The sequence below is a fragment of the Aspergillus luchuensis genome, chromosome 6 (assembly GCF_016861625.1).
Source record: "Aspergillus luchuensis IFO 4308 DNA, chromosome 6, nearly complete sequence".
NCBI classification, from domain to species: domain Eukaryota; kingdom Fungi; phylum Ascomycota; class Eurotiomycetes; order Eurotiales; family Aspergillaceae; genus Aspergillus; species Aspergillus luchuensis.
The window spans coordinates 3,484,345-3,508,509 of record NC_054854.1 but is presented as its reverse complement, the minus strand read 5'-3'; the positions used below and the strand labels follow the sequence as shown (position 1 = coordinate 3,508,509).

At 48.8% G+C, this 24,165-nt stretch overlaps 5 protein-coding genes across 5 annotated transcripts; 2 read left to right on the top strand and 3 right to left on the bottom strand.

Annotated features, from left to right (window-relative positions):
- Positions 1-3,506: 3,506 nt before the first annotated feature.
- AKAW2_61214A (uncharacterized protein) lies at positions 3,507-5,867 on the top strand (the record flags this gene model as incomplete). The annotated part of the gene is made up of 7 exons (XM_041693425.1): positions 3,507-4,398; positions 4,454-4,555; positions 4,605-4,657; positions 4,715-4,844; positions 4,897-4,975; positions 5,026-5,179; positions 5,229-5,867. 7 exons carry the CDS (start codon positions 3,507-3,509, stop codon positions 5,865-5,867), a joined length of 2,049 nt encoding a protein of 682 aa, XP_041546712.1.
- A 750-nt stretch (positions 5,868-6,617) lies between these two features.
- VMA4 (H(+)-transporting V1 sector ATPase subunit E) lies at positions 6,618-7,468 on the bottom strand (the record flags this gene model as incomplete). The annotated part of the gene is made up of 3 exons (XM_041693424.1): positions 6,618-6,768; positions 6,845-7,356; positions 7,436-7,468. 3 exons carry the CDS (start codon positions 7,466-7,468, stop codon positions 6,618-6,620), a joined length of 696 nt encoding a protein of 231 aa, XP_041546711.1.
- A 645-nt stretch (positions 7,469-8,113) lies between these two features.
- AKAW2_61212A (DUF803 domain protein) lies at positions 8,114-10,109 on the top strand (the record flags this gene model as incomplete). Its single annotated transcript, XM_041693423.1, has 4 exons — positions 8,114-8,155; positions 8,229-8,366; positions 8,431-8,523; positions 8,586-10,109. The coding sequence occupies 4 exons, from the start codon at positions 8,114-8,116 to the stop codon at positions 10,107-10,109; spliced, it is 1,797 nt and encodes a 598-aa protein (XP_041546710.1).
- A 1,872-nt stretch (positions 10,110-11,981) lies between these two features.
- Positions 11,982-12,902, bottom strand: MCM1 (MADS-box domain-containing protein; the record flags this gene model as incomplete). The annotated part of the gene is made up of 3 exons (XM_041693421.1): positions 11,982-12,260; positions 12,338-12,472; positions 12,657-12,902. The coding sequence occupies 3 exons, from the start codon at positions 12,900-12,902 to the stop codon at positions 11,982-11,984; spliced, it is 660 nt and encodes a 219-aa protein (XP_041546709.1).
- A 4,314-nt stretch (positions 12,903-17,216) lies between these two features.
- Positions 17,217-18,815, bottom strand: gfsA (glycosyltransferase family 31 protein; the record flags this gene model as incomplete). The annotated part of the gene is made up of 1 exon (XM_041693420.1): positions 17,217-18,815. One exon carries the CDS (start codon positions 18,813-18,815, stop codon positions 17,217-17,219), a length of 1,599 nt encoding a protein of 532 aa, XP_041546708.1.
- Positions 18,816-24,165: the final 5,350 nt, after the last annotated feature.

Here is a 24,165-nt window from a genome sequence, read left to right as displayed (position 1 = left end):
AGCCCTATCAAGGGCATAAAATGAGCGATGTGCTGGTTGAACCGTTGAAAGGATAGCATCCGCAGCGACGAGCTGGACTCCGGCAGCGCAGCCAGCTCGCGAGATCGACTTGTTATTTCCGTCGCGGGTTTTGTTTTGAGTGCAGTAGGAAATCGAAGGCCGTATGTACAGGGACTGGTGAGTAGGCAGGTTCGCAATTTATGCTGATAGGCGCTTAAGTAGGTCAAACGTGAACGAGAAGGAATGAAGCGTCAATTAACACCAAGGGACGCCCAAACACAAGGCAGTCAGGAAGGTGAAACGAGCGGAGGGGGAAAAGATCGAGGGTTACTGAGGATTATGCATTCGTGTGCCATTAACGAAAGAATGTCGAGGGCAAAGCAAACGAGAAGAAAGAAACCAAGAAACTCATGCAAAAAAGGAACCGGTCCTCCAGAGGCAAGAGTAAGAAAGAGGCTTAAGGACAGCGTCAGTTTCTTGGAGAGCCAGCCCAGCCGACAATCCCTCCTGGAGGGCCCCCGGGGGGAGCAGACGGACGGCTGTGTAATACAGGCACAATACGGGGAGTGCCAAAAGGCGTAACTTTCCAGTGTTTGTCAGCTCCGTATGGTAAACATGCCCTCCCCGACTTTGTAAATTTTCAATTGTAACCGGGCAGATGGGTCAGTCTCCAATCAGATGGACTTTGGGTTCATGTTTCATCTACATGGAAACTACTAAGCAACTCCTGGATATGATCCATGAAGTGATTACTAGGCCTATGGGGGGGTGCCGTTTACCTATGGATGCTGTAAGTCCTGCGCCGGGCCCCCGTCAGGTACCTGCCTCACCCCTGCTACAGAGTACAATCGAGCACAACAACAACAACAACAATCGCCACTATTATCTCCTGTGTACCAAATATGATGCCTGAAGACAATGGTAATTTTCCCTATCATGATTGTTCTTCTCAATGGTCATCTGAAAAATTCTCTACTGTGTACTGATTACCACTACAGCCTACTTCATGGTGTGTGGAATCTCCGACCGGGTTTACCAGCCTCGCCCTAGACTGCGCATGGGTACATTTGAGGACGCTGATCAGAATGGAGCCCTTTCGACGTTGGTCTTCTTACTACTTTGTGTGTATCCCAGGCCCCTCTTCGACGGAATTATCGGAATTCCGTGAATTTGGTCGGATTTCATCAAACTGCGCGAACGATGTCTTGGTTTATTATTTATAGACACCGTGTCTCCGGTTTGCCCTTCTTCATCTCTTCAATTCTTAACTTGCACACCAATCGGATGTCATGGCAAGTAATGGCACCTCCAGTCGCACTGCTTAACTTGAAGCTGATCTCCCGCCATCCCAGCAATGAGACATATTTTAATTACTCCCCCGAAGGGAGGAATTGGACCGCCAGATTGTAACATGCATGAATAGGCAAGACAACAGCGTATAGATATGTTCAGGCCGGACCACTCAACGACCCTTCATGGAACGGAAGCTGTCGCGTTAGATGGTAGGCTTCCCCTTCCTCCTGTACTCCGTACCTTGGGGGTGCTTGGGAGTCTGGGTCGGGATACGGAGCCTGAAACAGGCTAACAGCCGTCCGGGACGGCACATGCTGATGGCATCCATGGATAGGTCCACCTACGGAGCGCGGAGATTCGGAGGTACCACAGAAATCCGTGCTAACTGCATATATTGAGCCAACGGTCCTCCTAGTCTTGCATTGTAGAATTGCACATGGACTGTGCAGGGTCTACTAGCACCAGTGCGCTTCAGGATCCCGGATATAAAAGCATCCGTCTCCAATGCACTCATGTCTATTGTTCCCCAGGCACGGGTACCTGACATTCTCGTTCCCCTTTTGCCCAGTCATGCTTCATGCATATTCTACTCCTTTTCCAGTCTTGGCTGCTTCTGTTAGTGGGGTGACCAGTCTTCCTGATGCGGTTTGGCGCGGTCCCATACCTATTGCGCGTAGTTCATACTAACCTTTACTGTTTATGGGGGCTAGAAGAAGATCACTCTGTGACTGTTTCAGTAAGCCAGATCCTATAACCGATCATCTAACAATGAGCGTGCAGGTATGTTTAGCCATATGAGCATGCAACGCTTTATTTTTTTTTTGGTATTGCTGTGGACATTCGAAAGATGTGTCCTTCAGTTTTATGTTCCAAAATTATACGCCCAATTCCATTAGCACAAACAAATCTCGATGTCCACCCTGGGCGGGAGGCTGAGTAGGCAGTCCCGTTACGTACCCCCAAAGCTCGGCTAATTTACCATGATTCTCCCAATTTTTAAATACCTCACGAACTTGCGATTTCGCGTTACAGTCTCTACCCGTAGCCGTGGGGGGCCGCAATAATTCCATCGACAAATGACTGTGCTTTGAGCATATTTTCCCATTTATATAAAAACGGACCTCGAAAATATATGCCTGCAAAATGTTTCATTAGGCGATTTTACCTACCCCTTTGCCAATTTCGAACTCCCGGCGGCTTCCAAACAAGACCGACCGCAGCCTGCAGCTGCATCCACATCCGCATGGCACAACCGGGAGAAAGGAAAAGGCTGATTGAGTAAACAAGGAGGCCAACTATCTAAGCCCTGCCATGTACAGAGTACTTCACTCTGGTGGGCATCTCCCAGCCCCCAAAGCAGAGATATGACAGATTGGCGTCAGATGGTCAGATCAACCGTGAACCGGTGTGGGGACTACAAAGTACTTTAGAGATAGATCTGCACCACTTTTCCACCCCTGGACCGCGCCCAAATACGATCCTGCGAAAGAAAAAAAAAAATTCTTTTCTGTCTACTGTGAGTAGTGATGTACAGACTATTGGCAGGTTGAGCCAGCCGTGTAACTATCGAAGGCTAGGAAGTCAGCAGAGCCTTGTAAGTAAAAGAGCTGTACCCTTTTTGGCCCCAGTGAGTTGCAGGTAGTGAACATAGTTAGCTTGGGGTCTAAACAGCAAGAATAACAAGGAGGTCGACAATCAAGCAGACTTTCAGGGAGGCTTTCACAGAGCAAAGGGTAAGTAATGTAGGGCACGCGAGAATACAGTGTTCGGTTCACCAGAAAAGGATCGAGGATCGATGGAATGGAAATCAAGGACGCATAATCATCGGAGTATTGGACTACCCCTACATTAACGGTCATGGCGCATGGAGAAGCTGACGCACCACTGGTGAATCGGCGCGGTACATCACAATCTGGAAAGAAAAATAGATCGAATTAGCAGTGACAGAGAACAACTGTCTTTGGCAAATCGGCTAAACTACTACTAGCAGTACTACTGACTGCCCAGGTATTCAAAATCAATAGTCGATACCAGTCCATTTCCTGTACCCGTTTGGGAAATGAATAGACAATGCTGAGTCATGGTCATGTGACCACGCGCACTGTAGCACGCGCCCAGCGTGTCCAACAGAGGCTAAGTGCGGAGATCTACCGAACAAAGCATGCGGGTCATACTCTGCAGCATAATATATCCCCTTCACCAAAGTGTCCGGCATGCGACGCATTACCAGTTTCTTTAACCGTCCGGCTTTTGCAGCAGTGAACCCAGGCGCTCAGACCAGTGACCGCGGCAATGATCTCGATCAGCCATCGCACTCGTCCCCGCAATCTCGCCATTCAAATGGCCCCTCTTCTTCATCAGCGGAGCCAGACTCCCAGCTGGAACTGTCTTTGTCCCAATCCATAAAGGATGGCGAGAATGAAGCTCTGCCTCACCACAGCTTCCTCAGCACAGAATCTGCAGCTAAGGATCCATCCCCAGGAACAAGTTTCAATTCATCGCAACGTGTTATGAAGAACGGAAAAGAGGTTGTTATCAGCTCCGATGGCGAGGATACAGATTCATTAAGCTCGTTCGAGTCTCCGGACGATCTTCTTGCGAGATTTGTTAAGCCTCCTGGTTTTGTAAGCAAGGATGATAGAGAGAATAATACGTCTAAATCAGGAATGATCTTGCGGAACGGCGGCGTGAACAGCGCAAAGTCAGACAATCGGTCTCGCTTACCAGTTAAGGTCCCAAAGTACAGCAATACGCTAGACTCGCTTGTTGTCCAAGCAGTTGATGATAATGAAACCGAGGCCGGTATTGCAAAGTTGAAAGCTGCTCTTGAGAAGGAAGATTTGCGAAAGAACGGAAAGCAGGATGATGAGAAACACAATTCACTCGTGCCGACCACACAGCTAAATGAGGATACCCTCGCATCGGCTCTGGGTGACCAAGACGATGAAATGGGGCTACGACGTCTTCTAGATGCTGTTCGAAGAACAGAGGCTCTTGACCTAGACAAATCATGGCACTTTTTTGACTATAAAAGCGAATTACCCCCAGCGGTTGACTTTCCCAAAGACTGCATAGATAAAGACGGTTATATGTTCCGACTACGAGGTCAGTGTACGGTACATGCTATTGATAGTAGACTCGTTACTGATTCGTTGGACAGAGAGGCTTTCAAGGGAGCGGGCACTCCATTCAGGCATTATCGATTTTGCTCTATCGCGGTCATACTTGCCGGACGAGGTTATCTCGTGGATTTTCAAAGCTGGTTCGTATGAGATTTGTCCACCTATTCTCATCGCTTACCCTTCCCTCAGTACCTTCAGAGACGCAAGACAGCATCAGGCAAGCGCTTTGTAGAGCTTTCAAAGTCAGTGGCTATGACAAGTCGGGATGAATCGTGGCGTAGTTTGCTGATCTTGCTCAGAATGCGAACCCTGAGCGGGTCAAGTCTCTCATAAAACCGGCCGACATCGATCAAGTTTTTCAACAGTTGGGAGCAACCTCCCAAGCATTGGCGACTTCTGAAACGATTGTTCCAGACGCGCACATCAACAGTACGTCATCGCGTTGGCCTAAGCACAAGCATCCGTTGACGGCAATATGCAGAACATAATGTGAAGAACAACTCCCTACGTGAGGGAATGCTGGTCTCTGTCCTTGAGTTGCTCAGTGGGGCTGCAGACCTGTAAGTGTTGGAATATCTGGTTATACGTACAAATGCTAATATTTCATTAGGCTTGCAGAGGATACTCGAGAGCGCGCACTGAATCTATCATTTCGTCTCACTCTCGATGTCTCATTGACCAGCAATTTCCTGGTCTGTTCTGAACTAGAGAGGACCATCGTCACCATGCTAGAGAGTGCCCCTGACGATACAGCCGATGACATGGTATAGTCAAGTTTCTGTCAGGTTTTCCAAACCTCGCTAACACATCTAGGTGCATCGTGTTTGCACGACTGTATTCGACACTGTCAAAGATGCGATGTCACAGAGTCGCCTGGTTAGGCATATACTTCCAACCTCAGACTGGCTCGCACTCATCCGGTGCCGCCTCGCGGTGTCCTTCTTGTTGAATGATGCTTCACCACTGAGTGAGCCGCCAGAAAAGCTCATCAATATGAAGCGTATAACCAGCATCCTCAATCAACAGCGGTTCGATGTGAAGTGGTACAAAGGGAAGGGGCAGCATGAATACGATTACGGAGAACTTGGAGCTGTCGCCATTCTTCTTAACATTGCCATCGATTCTGGACGGTATGAAGTGGAATTTCCGGATAAAGAAGCGGAGAGGACGTTCAACGCTGACGTTGATGCTCTTTCTGATCGGCTCAAAATCATTTTCACTTCCATTGAGGACTCGGGTGCCTCCCACTTGAAACGAACGTTGGCTAAGGAAGCCATCGAGGCTCTACATTATCGAGTCGTATATTCCGTCAGGTCAAAGCCACGTCCCAAAAAGTCAATCCTCGGGGTTCCTGAGGAGCGAAGAGAGAACAAAGGCGTGTTCAAATCATTCTTCAAGCCTCCGAAAGACAGCGATGAGCTGCCATTGCGGCCACATGATACAGCATCCTAATTTGTCGTCCACCGCCGAGATACAACACCTGCTTTCAGTGGTAGACCTTTAACAGTTTGCTCTCTCGTCAAGCAGAATGGACTACGCTGATCTTTCATTATAACGATGGTTCGTCGGGGTATATGCACTCGAACGCGTTCATGTTGGCATTAGCGTGCACACTGGCCGGTCCAGGTGCTTGTTATAAACTTTCAATGATAATAACAAGAGGTCGAGGGTGGTGGATGGCTAGACTCAGGGTTGGAGTCGACAAATGATGATATGTGGCGTCAGGCTTGATTGTTGTTCATTTGTTTTGTTCTCATTTTGTTCGGGATACCTTATTGATTAGTCCTGTGAAGCCTATCGCTATTGTCCTGGGATACATTGTTGGGAATTTGTTGCGCGATATAGTTGAACCATGTTGGGTTGCTCATCATACCATAGATATAGTGAAACATGCACCAAAGTCTCGGGCTTCAACAACTCTGTGCTATGCAGCAATATATACATGAATCTACTATGTTACTCCTGCGGCAAAAACTAAGAGTATGCGGTGCCATCTTTCCTCCGCGAAATGCTCGAAACATCCAAAGCAAACCGACGTTCTGGCATGAACTCTGTTGAATTCTGATAGGAAGAATTGAAGAACTTTATACAAGGCTATGGTGCTCTCCTGAAAAAAGAACCGGAGTACATAGATACAGGCTGCAACGACGAAACAGGTTCAGGTATTGTAAATTCGCTTGGCAAGAGACACATATAATTGGTCTAGTCATAGAACCTCCGGTTGGTGTTCTTGCCGAACAGTGTCTCGCGGACGGCGGGGAGGGCGTCGATTTCGAGCAGGCGCAGCCGCTCTTCGAACGTGTTGTTGATTTCGATCTTGCCCTGGCCACCAATAATGACGACACCACCAGCACTATAGTTGATACGGTTAGATCATATAGGGTGCAGGCTTGGGAGATAAGAAAGGGGAAAGGGGAAAGGGGACTCACGATCCCTCAGGCAGCGGCTCCTCCTCGTCCAGCTCCGCGGACGTTTCCTTGCCGACGGTCTCCTTGAATTCCTTCGCGGCCTCCTCAATCGCCTTCTTGACAGCGTCGGTATCCTGCTTCCTCGCCCGAATCGACACCTTATCTTCATTGAGAGCGTACAAGCCCTCGAGAACCAAGCCCTTCAGCACAGCCTCATACTTCTCCGCATCCTTAGCTGCGATACCGGAGATCTGATCACGAGCCTGCTGGAACAGATCATCAAGCAGTTCCTGGCGAGACGAGAGAACACGGAGACGGGTGCGGTTGGCGAGAGTAGAGCGAGTGATCTGCTGGGACATGGAAGCTTGCTTGAACTTCTTCTCATACTGAGTGTCGATAGCGGCAGTCTCCTGACGAACGAGCTTGGACTTCTCGATGGCGAACTCCTCGTCGGCTTTGAGCTGGATTTCACGGGCCTTCTCCAGCGCTTCCTGCCGGATGAAGGCCGTCATCTTGCGGAGCTCGCCCGCAACCTGGTTGGAGATAACGATTATGAGCTCAGCTCGGGAGCGGGCACATGCATGGTCCCTGGTCGAGGATCGGGCGACATACCTGGTCATCGGACAACGCATGACTTTGCGACATGGTGATGATAGAGTAATTGTATAGATCGGGAAGATGTAGAGGGGAGAGCGAAGGGTATCGATATGTGGGTGGGGGGGTATGGAAGAGAGACAACGTCAGTTGAGCTTCCCGATGCGGAGGTGCCTTTCTTTGGGGGGGCGGTCAATCAACGTCAGCCTGCTACTGCGCCAGATCAAGGGGGTGGAAATAGTCAACGGTCATGGATCGCGACCGGTATATTATTGGAAATAGAACAAGTCGGGGGCTATTATTACTCACCTGGACCGGCAGGAATGTATAGAGAGGGGAGGGTGAGTGACTGGGGGTGGGGGAGATAATACAGGGAGAACAAGCAGCAGTAACAACAAGCAGCGGAGGGAAACGTTGCACTTGGGCGGATCTGCTGATCGATTCGCAACGCAACTTGGCGGCCGCTCAGGAACTCACTTGCTCTCCCGCTTTCCCCCTCTAGTTACTACTTACTTACTGCTGCTGCTTCTTCCCCACAGCAGCCATTCGGTTCGATCTAGTCCTCTTCTTTTCTCTCTTGGTTTCTACCTCGTCTTTGGACAATGGAGTCGGTCTTACTAGTCCTGTCGTATCCTGTCTAATGCGTGTCTGGTCTTTGTCCCCCGGCTCAGCGACCAATGCACGAGGATATCCGAGATGGGGAATCTTGGTGACCTATCGCCCCAGGGGAGTGTCGCGGTTTGTTCTTCCCCTCCGGTGTTCTCGTCTCATTGGCAATCGAGCTTCTGTGCTAACTGGAAAGCGTTTCTAGGTTGGGGTGGTTGTCGGGTTGATCTCGACCAGTCTCCAGGCCATCGGGCTAACCCTCCAACGCAAGTCGCATATCCTCGAGGACGAGAAACACCCGTACGATATACGTCGACCACCTTATAAACGTCGGAGATGGCAGGTCAGCTCATGCTCCTCCCTATACAATGCTTCCGCTATAAGCCGGTCTTGCTGATTCCATGTAGTTGGGGATGCTGATGTTCGTCATTGCGAACATCGTCGGCAGCACCATCCAGATAACTACTCTCCCGCTTCCGGTGCTTTCAACCCTTCAAGCAGTTAGTGATTTCCCTAGATGAGGTAGTGAATTCCCGGGCATCGCTAATATCTGTTATACCAGTCCGGGCTTGTTTTCAATACCATCTTTGCTACTTTGATCCTGGGTGAAGCCTTCACCAGATACTCGCTCATCGGCACAGTCTTGGTCTGCATCGGCGCGCTCCTGATAGCCATTTTTGGCGCCGTCGGGGAGCCAGCGCATACTCTCGATCAGCTTTTGGAGCTACTGCAGCGTCGAAATTTTATACTTTGGATGGCAGGGACGGCCGTACTGGTGCTGGTCATCTATCTCGGCTCCCGCCTGCTGAAATTCCTAGCTTCTCCATCTCGTTCTAAATACCCTAACACACGCGGTGCATATAGGCCGCACCTGCAAATTTCCCACGGACGTGTTCGACTGATCCGCGGTCTATGCTATGGCATGATCAGTGGAATCCTATCGGCGCATTCTCTTCTGCTCGCCAAATCAGCCGTGGAGCTCCTTGTTCGGACGGTCGTGGATCGCGTCAATCAATTCGATCGCTGGCAGTCTTGGGTCATTCTTCTCGCCATGATCGGTCTGGCTCTCTCACAACTATTTTATCTACATCGGGGCCTGAAGCTATGCAGCACCAGTGTCTTATACCCATTTGTCTTCTGCATCTATAACATTATCGCCATCATAGATGGATTAATATACTTCCGACAAATGTCCCAGCTGGCGGGCTTCCATGCTGGGCTGATATCGCTTGGAACTATTGTCTTACTTGGAGGTGTCCTTTGCTTGTCGTGGCGCTTAGAGGTCATAGACAGCCATGCGGCTGTGACTGTTGTCGGACCGTCTCAGACTGGCCTGGGTCCTGGAATGGCTGTTGTTGAGGAGCACGAAACCTCACCCCTTAGCCTGGGAAGAGACGGCCACGAGGACTTGGAGCGTGAGCCCCTCTTACGCAGTGCTCAAATCCCTCGGCGAAGTATTCACAAGAGAGCACCCAGTCTGCCTCTACCTCAGTCTTCCTTGAGTCCACAGGACTCCACGGCAGATCTCGATCCAGCTTCCATCTGGGCAGAGTTGGACGACTCTGACTTTGACTATGCCGCAGCCATGATGCGTTCCTCCAGGCGCAGTCGCACATTTGGAGATCCACCATCGGCCCAATCAAGAAGCAGGATGAGAAGCAGTTTCCTGCGTGGACCTCGCCGCTCCAGCACCCTTTCAGTCAACCAAAATACCTGGAACCCGCGCAGATCCTCCCAAGCCGCACATCAGGGGCATCGCAGCAGGCAACGACGAACATCAGCACCTGCTCCAGAGAACCGTGGACTCCTTTCGAAGCCCCAACCCTACACAACCGGCTACGGCACCCAGGACGACCGCTCAGACAACCTACTATCAGGGCATCGTCGCCGCGAATCCCTCACCGACGCGGAATTACCAACCGGGTACTCGAATCTCCTCGCAGGTCCGAGGAGCACCCTCCGCGGAGCCTGGAGAAGCGGTCTTCAATACCTCACCCAATGGACCGGAAGCAATCGAGGAAGACGACAGAGCTCATCCAGTCCGGGCTCCGACCTCGAAGCCAGTCCCGACGGACGTACAGAATGAAAATTAGATTTACATTCCGTCTCTTTTTGCACCGCCATTTCCATCCCACAATCCAATTTTACCCCAGACTCTTTTGATTATATCCACTAGACCCACACCATAAATACACATCAATGATAACCTAACCCTCTTCTTGATTCCTTTCAATCAATGTACAATAACTTCCATACTAACATTATCCATCTTTTCTACACATACACCAACAATCCTATTCCCTTTACCTTATTACCTAGCATCGCTCCTTATTCACTTCACTTCATATTCAGTTACCTAGAAACTAAACGAGAACATGATAAAAATCCTGTCCCCAAATGAATAAGAATTACACAATACATAGTCCAGGACAAGCTACAAACTTAAAATCTCATTCATTCCTTCTTCCCAAAACTACTTTTCCTGCATTATTCATAGCTTTTAGTTCTCCACATACCTAGTCCTTACATCATACAGAGCCGGATCGCCATGTCACGGGATACCCAAATAGATAGATATAGATAGGTGGGTAGATAGATAGGGAGAGAGGAGGGGGGGATAAACATATACCAGGTCACGAGATCTGCCTACAGGATGAGATGAGCTGGCATAGTACTATATTCATATTTCCATTTGTATCATTCCATCTTCCATTTCATCAGTTCATTTCACTCACTTTATGTTTTCTGGAGATTCTACTACCTACTATCAGCTTTGTTCTATCAGAGTGTCCGGTTAAAGTTAGATAGTTAGGGGATAGGTGGCTCTGCTTTTATACCATCTACCCTAATACTGGGTTGGTAGATGACGATGTGCATATATGTACCCATAGATAAGGTGCAGTGGGTGAGGGGCAGAGAGTGATGATCTACGACTTGCTGCTGACTACTGGTATGGTATGTAGTTATCTATTGAGAGAACTGGTCATAGGAAGAGCAGCAGAAGGACAAATAATAATAGTTCCGGTTTTCTCCATACCATACATGACATACTTCTTACCCGATGAAGGTTATCCATCCAACATCATATCAAGTTACTCAATCAAATAACACCCCCCCATTTCTGCGTCCAACTTATCTCGTGACTCCCGCCCCCCTCTGCCCCTTCTTGCTTCCGGAGCCGTCATTCAAACTTGCCCGCAAGCCAAGGATCATTGTCGAAGGGGGAGGGAAAAGCGCAAGTGACGAGCCTGGCGCAAGGGGGCATAAATCACATGTGGAAATCAAGGGAGGTCAATTAGTCAACGCAAGACGAAAACAACAATTTATGAAAGACAAAACAGATAACCACTTCGCCAGTAAGAATAATGAAAGAAAGGAAACAAAAAAAAGAGTAGGGTAAAAGCACCAGAAACACCGCCACTTTCACCGTCGTCTAGGAAAAGGATTAGGAGATGTGAGGAACGAAGAAAAACAATTAATAGCCTGGGGAGCCCAGATCAAAGTCTCTTGCATCCTTCAAGATTCAGTCGCGCAGCCTGGCCTTCATTTTCCTTTTTTCTTTTTTCTTGTTTTTCTGTTCTTCCCTTTTTTTTTTCCATTGGCTATTTTTGGCTTTTATAGGGAGGGTCTTCGGTGAAACATGACAAATAGCACGAGGCATCTTGCGAACACCGAGGCTATCGACTCAGGTGTGTGTGTAAACTGCAATACCAACGAGTCAGGCTATACACAGATTACTATAAGGTAATATCTCGGTTCTTCGTTCTGCGTTGCGCGGCGGTACAACACTGTAGACCGGTTTTAATAGTATGAATTATGTCTGGAAACAAATCGTTGGGTATCAAAGGAAGGCCGTAGAGGAGAAAGCTGCACGCGCTGGAGTTGACAAGGATGCGAACAACTGCCTGGGCCCCTCAGGTGCTTGAAAACGCGGGGCATGAAGACACATAGCCACCGCTTACGCCGTGGGCTGGTGCTGGGGGGGCATCCGGTTACCCACAGGCATGCCAGGATACTGTCCTCCTGCCTGCTGTTGCTGCTGAAGGCCCTGGTAGTAGGCCATCTGCTGCTGTTGTTCGTTCGTCATGTAGCCGGGGTGCATACCGGCGGGACGGGGGATATTCGACTGTTGGGGGTTGACATTGCTGTGGCTAACATCCTCTGGCGTCTCAGCCGGCACCTCGGGTGCATCAACGCCATTCTCGTTGGTAGTGGGGTCAGGTGCATTCAGACAGGCCTGACAGAGAAACAGAGAGTCAGTCGCGTTAAGTTCGACCTCAAGTGAACGAGAGAAAACAGTGGCACAGCACTCACCTGAATGAGGTTCTTGCCCTCAGCCTTGGTCACCAGCGGTTGAAGCTTCGGAGTGGTGAAAGTATAGACGAGACCGGTCTCGGAAACGACCAGCAGGAGTACTTGAGTACCTGTGAGAACAGAGAGTTCGTAGGCCTGTTTTGCGACCGCATTGAGGCGTCAGCACCGGTCCAACGGCAATAGTTCCAGGCAAAGAACGTGTAAAACAAGCTTGACAACGAGGAGAAAAGACGCATCAAGAAAGGACTGAAGTTGGCGACAGAATTGACGGCGATAACGAAGGGGAGAAATGAGGCTGTAGAGACGCGACAGCACGCACCTTCTTCATGATACCCGCCTTCCGCTTGGAGAAGGTGATGTGGCGACGCGACTTATCCTGAATGAATTTGATCTCAATCTTTCTGCGCTCGCGACCGGGCTTGTCATCATCATCGTCGTCGTCGTCGGCGCTCATGCGAGAGCGCTTGGTGCCGCGGTTGTCAGCGGCGCCGTTACCGGCGGCCTGCTGCAGGTCGTCCTGAGTAGGAGAAGGGTTCTCCTCACCGACGGCAGTGATGTCGGCCATGACGAGACTAGGGGGAGATTAGAATGGAGAGAAAAGAGAAGTGTGAATGACGAGAATGGTATAAGAGAGGAAAGGAAGAAGTCTGGGGGACGTGAAGACGAATGCCCAAAGAGGAATGATGCTTTTGAGGGGGAGGGAGAATGACCAAATCGAGTAACGCGTTTGCTTCGCAGGGTTTGGGTTCAGGACGAGAAGGAAAGAGAAACGGGGAGGAGGAGTTCGAAGAAGGCAAAGTGCCGCTGCAGACCAGGCAGGCGGTCTGTCACGTGGCTGTGACCATACCTTACACCCCGTGTGGTATTATTTTGGTTTCCCTCTTTTAAGCTTTCCCTTTTTTTCCTCACCAAGTTCTCAGCATACCTCCTTTTCCAGCTTCTTTGCTGCCGTTTCCTGTACTTTTTATATTGCTTCATATGGGGGTAGGGTATGTATTTCTCCTTTCTTTTTGACTGACATATCTTAACTCATCTAATATTTTCCTACTCTCATTCTCTGCTCACTTTCCCTCTCACTTTACTCCTCACCCTGGTCGACCAATCTTTCCGTCACAATACAACCTTTGTCCAGACCCGACGGTGGGGAAAGACTCAGGCTTGGCCCGAGCCACTATTGGCCTAGCCGCAGTGAGGCATTGGGGATTCGATACGGCGGCCAACTCACATTCCCCACCCATACCGCGTAATATTACGGCAACCCCCCCTCCCCCCTCAAAGGGTCACTTTCCGTTTCCTTCAAGAGCAAATGGGGAAAAGCTTAGTTGACCCTCCATCACGCAGTCATTCATTCATTCATTCATTCATCAAGGTGGTTTTGTGAACGACAGACTCTACTGGTCTTGTCTCTCCCACAAAGTCTTTAATGAACACAAGTGATTCGCCTTCCCCTAAAATCGATCAATAATCTTACTCGGACCAGATCAAACCGGGTCATGGTTGTTGGATGATGTACTCACTGAACTAACTAGGATGTGGGCAGAGTGAGTGGCGGCGAACATTCCATGTCCATCCCGTGTGCCCTGCCGGTCTACTCCTACGGTAGTAACTGGCCCCCAAGCCAAACAGCAGCTGGGGCGTATTTGGTAGTATCGAAGCTATTCTTTAGTCTATCTACTTAACTTTTTAGTGAGAACTGGCCAAGGGGAGAGACGCGTAGTACATTCAGTAGATGGTGTATCTCTCTCTCTCTCTCTCTCTCTCTCTCTCACTTACTGTACCTTTCCGTACTTTCAGGGCAGCGAGTAAGCATAACTATGCGCGTACTATTGAATCAATTCATTGATTTGACTGATTGCTTGATTGATTGATTGATCCATCCATCCATCCATCCATCTCGTATGCATGTAACTAGTCTTCACCATCATCCTTCCCGCCATAAAAGTACTAACTCACGGACGGATGCATCCCTCAGCAAACCCGGTGGCGCCTGAAGAAAAGACTCGACTCGATCCAAACTCAGTAATTCGTCACGTACGTTTTCACTTACACACGAAGAGAGTTTCCTCTCTTGAATTCAACGCTGACAACCTAATCTAACTCATAGGGTTTCGGCGTTTACTTTCCACACTGTCACTGCTAAGACCAGAAACTCTTAACAGCCTCATCCTTCAGCACAGACATGCCCAACCCTGGAAATTCTTAACTATATATAGTAAGATGGCAAACAGGTGACTAGAACTGATCAATACAACTGTTCAATTCAGCTGGGATGTCCTTCCCCCATCATTGGCATCCATCCCCCCATCAGCAAGGACAACCCCAATTATTCCCCTCCAAAACCAATAGAGACCCGCCCGGTAACTGATAATCTTCTGCACCGGCTGCATCAATTTATATCAATCACTGATCAGTCATCACTCCGACCTGTTTCATATCATCTCTTTTGCTTCATTTTCTTCATTACCTTTTTACACACCCTAAGTTCGCCACGGGGCTTTTATCCCTCGTGTCATTATCCTCTTGGATATTATGCTCTCGCCCAGAGCGAGAGAAAGGACCATGCTGAACTCTAAGCGATCAAAGCTTAGCATTTTCAGCTCTCAGCACATTATCAAATCCTACTACTCCAGGGTACTAAGTCGAACCTTAGCACCATCCATCCCAGATAACCTTCCCTGCTACATACAGGTCATGCAAGCAAGAGAAGATGAAAAATTACTCCATCCATCGTCATGATCTACATAAATCTCACCCACATATGACTTTTTCTTCATCCCCTACCTACCACTGATCTACTCCACCATGGTATCATCCATAAGCATCATACACACACTCTCTCTCTGTCTCTCGACGAAATACCCCAAAAGTAACATGACCTATGAAACAGCAATCTACACCCTGATTCTCCAACTCCAAACAGTCCCCGAAACCGGTTAAAGTAGCTTTACCTTCCCATCACATGGCCCCCGAAACCTAATATCCATCACCATCATCATTATCCTTCTCCAGCAAACTTCCAAATATCCTCCATGATAGGCCTGCCAGTAATAAAAAGTCAACTCAACCGGATTAAGTTTCAGGCCGCCCAGATGTAACTTCAAACTCCCTGAATCATTAACTAAGAGACCGACGTCAGAACTGTCCCTTACAGGGTAAGGTGGTGTGAGTTCATTCTCAGCCCTGCGAGGATTTAGCATCTTTCGAACTCGATTGGGTAGAAGCGTGATGGATGGATGGATGGATGGATGGATGTAACCTCATAGTGATAACAATGAGAAATACGAGACACACACACACACACACACACACACACACACACACACACACACAATGCTATTATTCGATGTGTATGAGAACTTTTGTATTTCTAATCATCTTGCTGATGCTGACGTTTTATGTCTTGCATTGAGTCATTGATTAACTTAGCTGCTAAAAATCCCTTTTATTTCTTATGTCATTATTATTATTATAATCTATGTCCATATGTGCTATTCGCCAAGACTCAATATATCTATCCTACCTCCAATTCCATCATAGTTCGACATTTATGTACTATACACCCACTGCCCCGTGCCTCTCTTTCACGACTACCTACACAGCTGGATCAGTCGCCAAATATACCTATCTACTATCATCACCAACACTAACATCCCCATCATATGTCCATCCCACCATCCCATCCATCCAGCCAGCCAGCCACATAATGTGGGAGTGAGCAAGTGAGCGAGCGTGTTTGTAGGGAATGATCCGATTGGGGGGTATATATGAGTTTACTACAAATTAGAAAAAGAACCGCTGCGTAGTATACATGTTTTCGGAAAACCTACTTACGTAGTAGTACTTGGCTTAGCCTAGACGGTACGATGGGATGCTATCATGCTACACAAGGTCGTATGCATGTATGTACGATCATCATGGATGATTGTTTGTTTGTCTCTCTGTCTGGTTTTCTGTCTGGTGGGCTCGTACTTTTGCCGAAGAAGGTTATTATTGCTACTACTCCTTGGCAGTGTGCTACTGCCGAGTACAAAGCTGTCTGTCTGCCTGCCTGGCTGGTGGTGACTGAACTGACTCTACATGAAACAAGCATCAAACTGACCTACGCAATCAATCGAACCACCCATTACGAACAAATTTCTCCAGTGAATCCAGTCATATTATTCCGCAGCATGCGTGCGTGTGTCTATTGCTAATAACTAACAGATAATCTTCCCCCTGATCTAAGACTTTGAACTCGTGATATTCTGCCATAACGACGAATGCGCTAATCTCCAAAAGCAAGCAAGCGACCGCGGCGCGGCCGGCAAAATTCTATTTTTACAAAAAAGTTGATGCAAGAAAGCAGCCCTCGACCGGAAGCCAGCAAAAAAAAGAAAATGGGAGAAATAAGGGAATGGGATATGTCGGGTCGTGAGCAATGGGCCCCGGGTGGGAATATGAGTTATTCCATCCCACGAGCTCGTAGCCAGGTCAATCAAGGGAGACTCAAACGAGGTATGCTCTTCGCTGAAAACCACCAGTTCCGATCTTGGACTGCGCCATTCTTGACTCCGCCAATACAACGCCAGGCAAATGATCGATCAAAAACAGGGAGGCCGAAGGATTCGGTGACTGAAAGAGATACATTCCCGCACCACCTTCACTTTTCTTGTTTTCCTTGTCGCCGTGTAGATTGGCATGATTGTTTCTTTAGTGTTGTGGTGTCGTAGGAAAATATAGAGTAAGATCAAGTTTAGAAGAATAGAAGGAAGAAAAGGAATTGGAAAAGTGTAAAGGAATGGAATGAAGAATGTGCAAGAATCGAAAAGCTTCACAGATCCCAAGGGCCAGCCTCAGTATCGGTCGTCTGGTCTCTCATTGAGTTGAATGACCAAGGACTTTAGTGATGTTGCCTCCGGACTCCAAAGTCCCGGACGCCGGCACCGCCACCACCCTTGGGGCCGAGCCAAACGATCTCAATCACACTGTGGCCTTCGTCTTCTTCACGCACATACCACTGGTGCACATTGTCGCCAACCACGAAGGCATCACGCAACAACCAACGATCCTTTGTGACACCTTCCTGATCCCGGTTGCGGAGGGGTCCCAGGCGGGCCTCGTAACCACGGGGGTCCTCCTCCCAGGTCTTCTCAGTGTGGTCAAAGTTGATCGCATCATCGGGTGTGTTCTCATCGTAAGTGTACTTGACGAGCGAGTATCCGTTGGTGAACACCCAGAAAGTACGAGTGGAGCGACCAGTAGCGTTGTTGACGATCTCTTCCTGGTCAAAAACCCAGCGGCGCAGAACCGAGCGGCGACCGGCAGCGGCAGCCACAGTGGTCATCTTAACAACATCCTTGGTGTACCAGCTGTTCCAGTGGTGCAGAGACTCGATCTTGCGGCCAGACTCGTAGACACCGTCAACCTCACCCTTCATGTCCATCTGGTACAGAGAGGGCCAGAGGGTAAGAGGGGTCTCTCCGTATCTCTGGATGCACTGGCCGAGCTTCTGGTCACCAGGCTGCTCACCCCACGACTGGCACTCATCGTAGTATTCCTCCAGAACATCGAGGAGAGGCTTGGAAACGAAAACACCAGCACCACCGAAAGCAATGTGGCCGAAAGTATCCACCTGCCAGCTAGCCTCAGACAGGGCACCAATGTAATGCTTCTTGTTCACATCGAAGAGCTTAAGCTCCTCAGCGATGGTCGGCAAGGACAGGAAGAAAGTGTCATCATCGATGAAGCTGACCCACTGAGTCTGAGGGCGCTTGGTCCGGATGGTCTCAGCGAATGCCTGGACCAGGCCGAAGTAACGAGCAGTGAAGTCCAAAGGAGACTGGATCAGGGTCAAATCCAAGCCACGGTTGCGGAAGTAGGCCTCCTGCTTGGGAATGTCGTCGTCCGATTCCGGAACAAGCACAATCAAGCCAGCCTTGGTGTTTCCGTAGGAGTACAGCAGGGAAGGAAGCAGACGGTCCAGACGGTCAGCAGTGGTAGCCAGACCGAACAAAAGCTTATCGGTCTCGTCCACATCGTTATCAGCAGCAACGTTGACGTCGATGATCGGAGGGCAAGGCAGGGGCTCCTCGTTCTCGGGCGACACGACCATACCACGCTCCATAACGGTCATCGGAGGGAGCACTGGGACTTCGATATCCTCGAGCGAGTTGAACTCGGTCTTGGGGCTCACATGGTGAGGACGGAAGTAGGCACGGGTGTAGTTCTTGCGAGGAAGCCATTCGCTGAAGGGCAGAGGAGCCTGAAGACCAGGGTCCACGTCGCAGGCCTTGGATGGGGGTGTCGGTTGCAACTGGATTTGCGGGGTTGAACCAGCGACGCGATCGGCTGGATGCTTAAAACGCAGAAGGGCAGCCTGGTCGAAGCGCTCGACGCACCAGAAAAAGAACCCAATCGAGAAAAGGGCGATCAGAGGGAAAACCGTCTTCATACGGAACATCGGCATTTTGGCGGTATTATTATGAGTATTCTTGAACATGTGAGATTGTAGAAGTCGGTGACGAGTTTATTAAATTTTATTTTTCTCTCGTCTCAAAAGCACGTCAACCGGAAACGAATGGTTGTCGTCACTGAAACCGTTCTCGCAAGTCGTCACGTATGGAAATATGGTATAAAGAGTGGAATTGGCTGATAGAAAACTGATCCTGAGCAGGAAAAATTTTTCTATTGCCTGGTAGACTGTCAACGAAAGGCTGGCAGCGTCGAGACCTGCGACACGGTCACGGAAAGGGGTGAGAAGCCCCGGAAGAAATTATGGGGGGCAGAAAGCCGCAGGAAACAAGTAGTAGCGAGGAGAATGGAAAAACCCCAAAGAGAACAGGCCGACGAAATCGCGACCAAACGGTGCGTCGAGGGCTCAAAGAAGAGAGAACAAGAGGGGGGGAGACGAGCGCTGAGTGTCGAGGGGTTGAGGATGTCGCGAGAGGAAAGGGAAAAGGGGAAGAAGGATACGGAGGGGGGGAGAAGAGTTCGAGAAGTAGAGGAAGAAGATGAGGGCGGAAGACAGGAGAGACAGGCGACTGGGAGCGATCCCAAGTGGGAATGCCGAATACTGGACCACGGGTTGGGCTGGGGCCAAAGCTCCTCCACTGGGTAATTTAATCTGCAAATATTAAGCTCAGCCCGTCTCTGGCCTGGCTGATTCTTGCTGTTGGTTTCTTGCTGGGCAGATTAAACGACGGAAGGGGTCTGTTCAAGTTGCAGAGAAGTTATTTTGCTTCCTTTTCCTTTTTCTAAGACAAGCAGCAGCCAAGTGTTGCACGGCAGAGAGAACGAGAGGAAGGTAAAAGAGAAAGCAAGAGAGAGAGCATCAAGTGAGGTGAAAAAAACACCAGCTGGTCCGGATCGAGGAGGGCGATAGATGATTATTTTTATCTTGAAATAAAAAAAAATAATAATCCTAATAATGCTCACTCACTGTCTTCGACTTCCTAACGAGGAATTTACAGAATTTACACCACGATGATGCTTAGTGTTCTTATGCTCGGCCTGTTGACGCCTCCCGCTGTATGCCAAGTTATTTACTGTTCCTTTCCATTTCAATCTTTTGTATTCTCTCTTTTTTGTTATTTCTCTTTTCTTTACAGCATCCTGCTTTGTTTACACACACACCTTTCCTGCCACCTCTAACGCTCTTTCTTTGCGCTTCAAGAATCGTAGCTGTTCCTGCCTCTGGACGAGATTTGTGTGAGTTTCCTGAATACGGCACTGCCCACCACCCACCTATTTTCTGATGCCGATCCCTGACTGAAGGAAGAATGTCGATGGGCGGATCTTCACTGCTCCACCCGGCCGGTGGCGGGTAATTTTCAATCTCGGATTTCGGACCCTTGCGAACTTGTGATACGGAAACGGCGGCCGTTCATTCCTCGACGCGTTGACAGTCGTCGTCGTCGTCGTCTTCGTCTCCATTTCGACCTCCACGAAACAATCCATCGTCAATGGCATAGCATGATGCCTCCGCGTCTCAGGATATCATTCTGTGACAGTAGTAGATCCAGGGAATGCCCCGATACATCGAATCATATTAGTTGACAGATCTCAAGAAGTCAATGCATTTCCCCAGGCTTTGTTTTCCCCCTCCCTCCCCTCTTCGATGTACAGTACATGCGTGAATGCGTATCTCCGCCCAGATCCTCCAAGTACCACATGGATGCGCAGAAGTCCCTACAGCAGAGTCAACTGATCAATCAAGCGCCTCCCGGAGAAATCAACATGGTCTACAGAAATAGAACATCACCGGAAATCCTATTCAGGCTCATTATTCTCCGGCTTTTCTGCCTTACTGTCCCTCTTGGTATTTGTAAATGTTCTACTTCTAAGCTTGCGTCGACCATTTTGAGGCGATCCCGTTCTACTAGGTTGGTTACTAGAGAGACCTGGTAGCCTTCATGATGGAATGTTCAAGAGATTGATCACCATTGCTCGTCTATCTTAAACTGAACACTACTGGTAATACGAAAGACTGTATGTCTTTTTCCCTTTCTTATTCTTGTCGATGCTGTCTGTGGTGGTACGGATGAAATGACAGCTGGTCTCTGGCTGCTTCTGGACTCCAGCATCAATCCTCCATACATTCTCGGAATGTTCCAGCGGGTGGACCACCTCGGGCGGACTGCTATTCTTATCATCCCGCTCTTTCTTCTTTCCGGACACACTGATAGCACAAAGTATTAATGCAGACAGCGAATGCGTCCACCACACCCATTTTCACACCTTCAGATCCGCATGCGCATTCATATCCATGTCCGGCGCCTGAGACATTAATCCGTCCATTCATTCATATTCCAACTTCACAAACAGGGTGTAATACCCTGTCGAATGTCAGAACGCCTTACAGAGTAACCAACCGGCTGGTTGGTGCAGCTAAAAAAGATGGAAACTTCGATCTGCGCGGTTGCCCGCCGTTTCAGCCAGTGAGGAAAGACCCTTTAGGGGCTCGCTGGGCCGGTGGCCCCACGGGCCGCGTGTCCTTCCCTCCCCCTTCTCCATCCAACCATCCATTCTCCTATTCTTGACTCTCGCTCTCCCTCTTCCCCCGTAGTCACAGTGTATCGAGTATAGTATCAGCTCATACCCTGATTCAGTCCAGTGGTGTCCGCGGAAGTGAAACTAGGCTCGTCATGGCCACCAACGTGCGGACCATTCAGATTGGTAGTGGAAGACTGACCACAACAAGGTACCTTCGCTCTTCAGCACTAGGCCGATAGACTAACAGTCCACTACTCTACTGCTGGGCTGGGCTTGCCTTAACACATCCACCGGTCGGCAGGGTTTACCTCGACGCATCTACTTAGTGTCGGATAGAAACCCTCAGATCCGGACAGCGGAGTCTTCCGTGATCCTGTTGGTCTTGTTTTTCAGCTGCCTTTCCATTGCCACGTACTGGGGATTAACAGACGAATCCCATCCAACTCTTGGGACCAACATCCTCTGGTTTTTGTTCTATGTATAGTGCCACCACCAACTGAATAACCGCTCCACGAGTTTTTGGAGAGTGGCAAAGTGTGGCCGTGTGGTTGAGCCTCATGAGTGGACATGGGCTGAGCGGATTGCCTCCAGTCTCTCGGCCTGTACCTGGTGGTTCCTCTGGTTGAAAGTGGTTCTGTTACTTCCCGTCAGCTGGTCCAACCACCCACGTTTCAGTGGAAATTTTGCAATCTCATAAGTTACGTTCGCCTTGGACAGCCCGTCCGGACGCGCGTACGTCGTACCTGATACTTTCTCCCCTCGTCACTCGGCAGCTTGTTATTGATGGATTGTTCAAGCTGCGTACCCGCGGAGGGGTAAACCCCAGTCAAACTGCAAGTGGGCGCAGAAAAGTAAAATGTTTGCGACATCATCCGACCCAATCGTAGGCATCCATCAGCAATCGTGTCGCCGCCCCCCCTCATCCATCCTGGATTGACCGGGCTGGCGCCATCGTGAACACCTGAGTAGTCAGTCTACTCCGTAGATACAATTTATTTCACACAAACGTTTCTTCCTACCGTGCGCACGGCAGGGAAAGGAAGGAGAGAGGGATCGACATTGTGGTCGTTTCGCAAGCATGACCAACTTCGCTAAAAAACATTGCCGGACAATTAAGCTTGAACGCCAGCCTTGGCAGCTGTCACCTACACACCCATTTGATGGACCCTGACACTCTGTCAACAATCTCTGTGCATGAGATGCATGATACATCCAGCTGTCCTGTGGCATTGAGTTCAGCTCTCCCCAGGATTTCCTACTGGTTTACTGCAAACCATTCGTCAGTCTTTCACTGCCCAGCCCAAATCATAAATGCCATCCCAGATGGGCGGTCTAAACTCCAATGCAAGCACTTCCCTCCCCCTGATCATCATCCAGCCATCGCCATTCGGTCCAGTGTTGTTCACCTAGAGCCGAGATGCCAAGCACACCATTATGGGCCTCCGTCGCTGTTTAGGGAAGGATGTGCACCCGTTCAGGTTCGACTGCCGTCCTTCTCTTACCGCAAAAGGACGATAGCACTCCGTAGTTATGGATCCAATGTCCAAAGGAAAACGAACAATGACATCAATTGGAAGAGAGGAGGGTCCTCCGTTCAGGGTCCATATCGCTCTTTTCCGACGCCCGGTTCTTCCCAAGCCACCTGAATGAGGTAGAGTACGGAACGGCATCCAGCAAGTTCCTTAGATGGAGTCACGCTATGCCTTCTGCGTATCCGGGAACCCTGGGCAAAAAAACATTAGCCCGTCATGGAACAGACCGAGTCAATTCGAAAAAAACCACCTGTATAGTTTGCCAGCGTTTTCACACTACTCATACGGACACCTGGTTAGTTGATAATAGTTTTTACTGCAAGTCCACCACCAACGGTCACCCGTTATCCTGATAGGCCAATTGCCGCGAGCATGCAATCGGCCACTAAAGTAGTAATCAAAGCCCGAAAGCGAGAATAATAAAAGCTTGGAAAGGAGGAAGAAGACCACTCTGGCCAGAACCATGGTATAGTTATCATGGCAGGTAGTAAGTAATGATGCCATATTCCGCCATAATGAGTATACATAATAATACTTATGAATAAATGAATGTACACGCGTCTCAACATTCGACCTTCTCTTCTCCAAACTAGACAGAGAGAGAGCCTTCCAACGCCTCTGAATTAGCATCATATCACAACAAAGAAAAGAAAAGAATAAAAAGGAAAAAGAAATTGATCCCTCTACTAACACCCAACTTGCCAATTTAACCTGCAAATAAGGACTATCTAGAAGGAGTAGGGAACCCGGAAATTAAGCGATATTAAAGTGAACACCGATTAGCCTACTTTGTATCTAGTCCGTTAATCTACCCGTGGACTATAGGATCTTAGCCCGCCGATAGAGCGTTTCAGATTCAAGATTTCGAGAAATGAATTGTGGGTAACAGAATTATTATGTTTGTCTCAAAACGGGTAGATAGATAGATAGTGGGCAAGTAAGGTAAATGTCTCAGACTGATTTACTAGGCTTTGTTATTTGCGGTGTAGATCTGGATTAATTAACTTGTGTGGTTTTGTTAGGTACTGTTATATTATAAGCTTTGGAGGATTGATGGGTAGTTTATGTGATCTGAAACAGAGTGTATATTTGATCTACTGGATTTTTGTGAGATGTAGATTGGATTGGATTTCATTGTACTCTGTTGTATGATCATGTATATTTTAATGTAGATCTGTCGGAGCAGATCAGATGATGATTGTGTGTTTTATGTAGATGTTGGTTGGTGATATATTACCCGACGTGGTAGTTAGTAGGTAGTCGAATCGGGCTGTCACTTCAATTGTTAGTTGGAAGTGTATATATTAGAATATTTAATAATACTCT